The sequence below is a fragment of the Ochotona princeps genome, chromosome 24 (genome assembly GCF_030435755.1).
Source record: "Ochotona princeps isolate mOchPri1 chromosome 24, mOchPri1.hap1, whole genome shotgun sequence".
NCBI classification, from domain to species: Eukaryota; Metazoa; Chordata; class Mammalia; order Lagomorpha; family Ochotonidae; genus Ochotona; species Ochotona princeps.
The window spans coordinates 27544532-27551476 of record NC_080855.1 but is presented as its reverse complement, the minus strand read 5'-3'; the positions used below and the strand labels follow the sequence as shown (position 1 = coordinate 27551476).

Below are 6945 nucleotides of genomic sequence, written 5' to 3'. Positions count from 1 at the left end.
CAAGTTGGGGCCCGGTGATGTGCACGTCCACAGCAAGCTGCAGGACTGCTGGTTTGCGTGCCCTGCCAGCAATGGAACAATGTCTTCACACCCTCGTGTCCCCCACATCCACTGCACGAACCCCAACAGAGAATATCTTCCATTTGGTTCACACCCCAAATACCTGCAACAGCTGGGGCTGGGCCAGAGCCAGGACAAGGCCAGAAACCAGGACTCATTGGGGTCTCCCACATGGCTATTGGGGAACCAAGTACTTGAGCCATCACCTGCTACCTAGCATCAGACTTGGGGCATAATGAGTTGCTTAGGCCAGGGTTGTGAGCACCTGCCCAGAGAGGGTGCTGAGAACACTAAACTCACTTTGTCACCCACCAGACCCTACAGACAGGCGTCCTCAGTGGCCTGTCTCCTCCCATTGCCCCCTCCCCAGCCATCACCTGTCAATGCCATGACACCAGGAGCCCAGCTTCTAGCACTTGAGCCTTTTTTTGTGGTGGGGCAGCAGGGAAAAATTCCATCCATGCTGGGTGCCCGGGGTGCTCTCCAGAGCATGCTCCACACCCTGCTCATCTCTCCCACCCTGCTCTCCCCAAGGAGACAAGAACAGGCAGACACAACCATCATCCAAAGAAAAATCACATTTATTTGAATTTTCACTTGACAATGGATTTGACAGTGTGCACCACTTTTGGCAAATCGCACAGCAGCTTGTGTATAGGAAAAACAAAACAAAACAAAAACAGCAATAGGTTTTTTTCCCCCATTGGCTTCCACTCTCTTTCCCTTGCCAACCTATAGGAAAAGCCCAGCTTGGCAACTAGAGCAGGATCTGTGTCCCCAAAGCAGTGTCATCAAGGAGGACATCTTGATGATGTCACAAAGCAACAAACCCATGCCGCTGGCCCCCATCCTCCACTTCTGTTTCCTTAGGCAAGTCCATGGGGTCCTGGAATATTGTGCATTCCAGCCTCCAACTCATGTCTAGGGACTGGGGGAGGGGGTAGGATCTGATGAGAAAGGCAGCAGTGTGCCCCCCAAGTGCCACAGAGCTGACACCACAGAAGGTCCCACCACAAGGCCACAGGCCCCCCTGCAGTCCCAGCGAGCTCTGTGCAGGTGTTTGGCAGGTAGGGGGCAGAGAATGGAGTGTCTTATGCATCTGTGTTCTGATGGAGCCTGCAGGACAGAGAAGGGCACAGAGCTGCCCCTCCTTCTAGAACCTTCTGGAACCTTCTGGAACCTTCTCTCCCAGCTCTGGGATAAGTGAAAGCTAGAATCTCCCAGGAAGGGAGATGCTAAAGAAACAGGAAAGGTAGCTCTCTGCATCCCCCTTCCCAGCTGAGGACAGGGATTAGATGATGGGGCTGCCTCCGGCAGGTCTCTGCCCAGGAACCCCAGGTTCTGCCGTCCTGGCCCTTTTGGAGGACTTCTTGCGCTTGGCGTCCAGATTCTTGATGTAACTCTGCACCCACGGCTGCCTAGGGTCGCCACAGAGTTTGAGGCCCTTCTTGGTGAGGAAGCTGTGGGAGAGAATGAATGACAGGGCTCCACTGTATGAGGAGGTGGGTATGGACATGCGCAGAGGCTCTGCTATCGGCCTAGCCCCCACTCCGGCCAGCTGCAGGCACTCTGTCTGTGTCTGCCGGGAGAGAGAACAGGGCTGATGTGGAGGGTACAGAGCTCGCCACAAAGGTCAGGAACTTCTCCATCAGAGGGTGGAGTCCCAAATCGGCCTTTGAATAACTCTGGGTCTTGAAGGGAGAGACACAACATCTACCCACAGGGTCGGGAGGATGTGGCAAATACTGCAGACCACCGCTTTGCCTCAGTCAGAGGCAAAGGCAGGTACGGCCACTGGGCATAGATGCCTGGCCCCAGAGGATGCCACAAGATTGGGGTGGGAGGTGAGGGACATGCCAGGCTATGGAACTGAGTCTGGGACCCACTGCCGTCACACCACATGTCAGCTATTCACAAAGCAAGTTTGCACCTGCTGCCTGGTGTGAGAGGGAGACAGATGTGAAGTTGATCTGGCTTCATAGAGAGCTGGATCCCTGGAACCTCCTGCAAGTCACTTCTCATAGCCTCAGTTGCCATCTCTGTGTAATGGGAATCATCTTGCCTACTCCTTAGCCTTGGGGGAGGATTAGCTAAGACACTCTGGGGTGCCCGACAGATATTGGGAGCTTAGCAAAGGGTTCTTGCTGGCTTTGCCAGTGAGGAAGCTGAGGCCCAGAAAAGTCAGATGACATACCCAGGTATACATAGAGCTGAGTCCTGCCAACCATTAGCCTTCAGGGACCCCGGAGGTACCCCCTCCTTTTCCTGCCCCTCTGCTGACCCAGGGCAAGTACTTACATCACCCCTGCTCTGGGACACATGCTACCATTGGATAACTGGTAGCCTACCACTCGGCTCCGAGGGATTTTCGTGGTGGCAAACGACATGCAGCAGGAAGCAGGGATGACCACAGAGCCTAAAAGATAGAAAAGCCACATGCTTTCCCAGCTTCAGGATCCTAAGCCCATGCCTAGTCCCCAAACACCCCAGGTCTCCTCTCAGGACTCATCTCCTGCCCAAGCTGGTGGATTTCCTGCTAGCTCACCATGCCCTGGGAATAGCACCTTGCCCAAGAGCCCCGGGCTGGGCTGGTGATCTCACCCGCACGGCTGATGTGTCCAGCCACAAGGGCCAGCAGCAGGAGGCTGGCTGCAGTGGTTGCGGGGCCTGCCATGTTCTGGAGCAAGGCGGAGAGCTCAGAAATCCAAGCCTGGGTGCAGAGGGGAGAAGGCCTGGGGAGTAGAGGCCAGCCACTCCTCCCTGCCTGCACCCTTTATAGGAGCTGCTGGGAGGTGACTTCCAGAGAGATCCCAGCCCCCTCTGGGCTTCCTCGAAATCCTGAAGCCTTTGTGGTCACGAAAGAAGAAGTTGTGGTGCAGCTGAGTCAGGGATCCTTTGGGAGGCTGGGGTGCAGTGTGAGGATATCCCCCCTGTGCTGCTCACTCTTATGCATGGTTCCCAAAGAGACCACTTGCCCCTCAAAGTGCCAGTTTTTGGAGAGGAAAATGGGTAGAGTCATCGCCTGTCGTTTTCCTATCACTCTCATTCGCCTCTAGCAAGTGTGTGTCCTTGGAGACTAATGGTAATACAAGATGACAGGTGCAACAGTTAGAGCAGGGACCCTGCAAGGTGGATGCATTTCCAACAGTGTGTGTTTGTACCCTGCTGCTGCCAAGCCACAGAGCCTCTGGGGTTCTAGGGAGGAGAAAACTCCTGGCTGGAGGGACTGGATCCTAGATCTAGCCTGATTTCGGGGAGGGAAGGGCGGGGGCAGCCACTTGTTCTCTGGGCACTTGGCTTCACACACACACACACCCCACAGTCCAGTTCCCAGCTAATCTCCCTGAAAACACTTTTTGATCAAATGTTTACCCACCGTTTCCTTGAATCCTTGCCTCCTGGCCTACCTTGCAGACACCCAACATGAGACAAGGGGTATGTATGGGGAGCAGAGGAGGCAGCCAGTTTGGCTGGGAGGAGAATTCACAATAGACTCAGCCGAGAGGCTGGAGTACAGGAGGTGGCTGAATTGCAGCATGAGAAGGGCATGAGAACAGGCACAGAGAATTGGAGCCAGTTTATTCCTCGGAGCTTGATTATCAGAGGACCTTCCTGCCATGCTTCTCTGGCCAGCAACACTGCACTTGGAGAGGGTGAGGTATTTTTGCCTCTTAAAAATAGCTACCTTACTTATTTGACAGAGTTACAGGAAGAGAGAAGGAGATACAGAGAGAGTTATCTTCCATCTGCTGGTTCACTCCCTAAATGGTTATAATAGCCAGGACTAGGTCAGGCTGAAGCCAGCAGCTTTTTCCCGGTCTTCCACGTGAGTGCAGAGAACCAAGCACTTGGGCCATCTTCTGTTGCTTACCCAGGCACATTAATAAAAAGCTGGATTGGAAGTGGAGGAGCCAGGACTAGAACCGTCATTCAGATGAGAAACCAAGGCTGCAGACAATGGTTTAACTCACGCCAACCCAGGGGGTGCGTTTTTGCCAGATGCTTGAACTCACATTCTCTGTGTTAACTGCTGAAAGGGGCTGTTGCAGAGGGAATCTCCAGAAAGGAGATAAGAAGAGATTTCTAGAACTCCCCCTGGGTTCTATGTGTCCCTGAGTGTTCCCTCCCACTCTTGGCCAGAGACATACCAACTAAATTGGTATTGCCATGTATTCAAGACACGACCGTGTAGCAGCGTGAGTCCCCAGAAGCCAAGGGGCAGAATTTTCTTGAAGGATCCCAAAATTGCTGCAGAAATTGCTTTAGCTGGGGCTAACCCAGGGCCAGGTAAGATGGATGCTCAGTACTTGAACTGTGACAGCAGTACGAAGGCAGACTGACCACTGACCAGGGTTGGACAAGGTGCCCTGAGTTCCCCAGTGACAGGTGTGGTCTCAGCAGCTAGAAGTTGACTCCTTGGTCAGAGACAAACCAGGTCCTGTGACTCTCCTGGTAACCCCTGTGGGACCTGTTAAGAACCCCAGGTATGGTAACTATAGGTTTGTATAGCACTTGAGTGCCACAAAGGAAGCAATTCATTCATCCTATACTACCCAACCCCTACCCAGTTTGCCAGGAGATAGCCAACATTACATTTAGATCCAGAAGGTGCTTTCTGCCACAGTCTCACCAGGAAGCGCAATATTATTGGACTGCTTTAACCCAAGGATTTTTTTAAACCACCCCTTCCATTTTGAGGGAGATTTTGAATAGTGGATAATATTCTTATTACTGTCATTTCAGAGAAGACTTCTTTAAATAAAAAAATATATATTTATTTATTTTTATTGGAAAGACAGTTCAGATTTATACAGAAAAAGAGAAATAGAAAAATATCTTCCATCTGCTGATTTACTCCCCAAACGGCTGGAGCTGAGCCCATCCGAAGCCAGGAGCCAGGAGCTTCTGGGTCTCCCATGCAGGTGCAGGTTTCCAAGATTTTGGGCCATCCTCAACTGCTTTCCCAAGCCTCAAAGGGGGAGCTGAATGGGGAGTAGAGCATCCAGGACTCGAACTGGTGCCCACATGGGATTTAGTCATTGAGCCATCATGCCAGGCCCCGAATACTTTTATTAACCACAGCATTAAAACACTGGGTGGGGTTACAGCATAGCCAATTAAGCCGTTACTTGTGATGCTGGCATCCATTTGGAATCCCCTGGCTGCTCTGCTTCTGAATGAGCCACTTGGGGAAAGCGTTAGAAGATGCCCCAAGTACCTGGGCCCCTGCACGCCCCTGGAAACCTGGGTGGAGTTCCTGGCTCCTGATTTCAACCTGGCCAAGCCTTGGACATTGCAACCATCGTAGAGTAAGCTGATGGATGAAGATTCTCTCTCTTTCTCTTTCTCTTTCTCTCCGCCCCCCGCCTCTCTCTCTTTGTCACTCTGCCTTTCAAATAAAATACATCTAAATAAAAATTTAAAACTCTTAAATTGTCCACATGATGGAATAACTTGAAGTTTATTTTTTTAAAGCTGCAAACTTTTTAGCGAGTTTCTGAAAGTGTAATTCGGATGTCAGTGGGCTGTGTGGTAAATGGTTTTGTCTTCAGTTTTGCAGCATGGAACACCAGTGGTAAACGGTCTTTGTTATTTTAAGCAGATCTAGGTGTCCCTTGAATGATCAAAAGTTATCTGGCTTCTCTGTTGTTCATTGCTTAGATTTGTTCCTGTTGTCAAAACTGCCCTCCCACTCCAAATGGTGTAACATGCTCATGCGTAAAATGTTAAACTGAGTACTTCCTGGTATTTGTATTTGTTTTCAACATTGCTATGGGAAATAAAAGTAACAAAATTAGAAAACAATACAATTGTTTAAAATAATTTTTTTAAAAAAAATCTTGAATTATCTGGCAAAGAAGGAAAAATTTGTGGCAAAAGCCACACATTTCTAATTGAATTATCTAGGATTTATAATATCCCAAAGACAGCTGAGTCAACCCCAAGACTATAAGCTGGCGGTCTGTAATCTGACTCCAATCCATACCCAGAACACAATCAAGGGAATTCCTAGGAATGATCAGCTCCTACCAGACTAGGAAACCTGATTTTAAACTTAGTATAAAACCCCTTTATGACTTGCTGAAAGCAGAGGCACTTTTGAAAGGCTGAGAAAGACATGTCAAATGCCTTTGCTTTAGGGCCAAGAGCTGGAAAAGCCCTTCCATCTAACTGCCGTGGTGGGTGCTTGGCTCTGGGACACCATATCCCCACGCTCCCACTGTCTGTCTGCTTGTCCACATCAACAAAGCTGTCCGTGGAGTGGCTCCCACCTTGGGCTGACTCCCCAGTGACAGCCCATGGGAACAAAGTCCTGAGGTCTGCTCATGTGACCTTCCTGCCACAGCCTTCCAAGAGCCTATGGGTGTGCAGACTCCACGTGAGGCACACATCCACTATGCAATGCCCCTGCGGTGTCCAACATCCTGTGTCAAGCACACACCCACCATGTGATGCCCCATGGGGTGTCTGCCACCCTGCATCAGGCACACACCTACCATGCAATGCCCCGTGGGGTGCCCCACGTCAGGCACACACCCACTGCAGACACCTTTCCCACATAACCTGGACACTTGGGTCCACGCCCACCCAAACCCTGAGGAGACGGCTCCTCCTGTGGCCAGTGTTTGCAGAATGTCTGTGTGATGAATCAGCTCTGAGATGATTGGCTGTGGCCCAGAGACACCCAAGTGACTTGCTCCCAGCCTGACAGGGGCCAACCTGTACACAGGGGTGGAGGGAGATAGGTACCTGAGGTGGGGAGATGTCAGCGGCTCCTGAACTCCTTCCCCTTCATGCCAAACTGGGGCTGGAGTTGGAAAGTAAGAAGGCCCCACTGGGCAGAGTCCCTGGAAAGGATGAAACGAGATTTCTTGGATTTTTTTT

The 6945-nt window shown here is 51.1% G+C and overlaps 1 protein-coding gene across 1 annotated transcript; it reads right to left on the bottom strand.

The window, feature by feature from the left end:
• Window positions 1-1212: 1212 nt before the first annotated feature.
• CCL24 (C-C motif chemokine ligand 24) lies at window positions 1213-2820 on the bottom strand. Its single transcript, XM_004587195.2, has 3 exons — window positions 2662-2820; window positions 2359-2476; window positions 1213-1520 (listed from the first exon to the last, which is right to left on the bottom strand). The coding sequence occupies exons 1-3, from the start codon at window positions 2732-2734 to the stop codon at window positions 1352-1354; spliced, it is 360 nt and encodes a 119-aa protein (XP_004587252.2). The 5' UTR covers window positions 2735-2820; the 3' UTR covers window positions 1213-1351.
• Window positions 2821-6945: the final 4125 nt, after the last annotated feature.

What these genes read in the sequence shown, in the direction of transcription:
- CCL24 (XM_004587195.2), bottom strand. Translation starts at nt 2,734, where the DNA reads ATGGCAGGCCCCGCAACCACTGCAGCCAGCCTCCTGCTGCTGGCCCTT. An exon ending in TGGACACATCAGCCGTGCGG is followed by an intron (nt 2,477 to 2,661) that starts GTGAGATCACCA and finishes TCTATCTTTTAG; the next exon opens with GCTCTGTGGTCATCCCTGCT. An exon ending in TGTCCCAGAGCAGGGGTGAT is followed by an intron (nt 1,521 to 2,358) that starts GTAAGTACTTGC and finishes TCTCTCCCACAG; the next exon opens with CTTCCTCACCAAGAAGGGCC.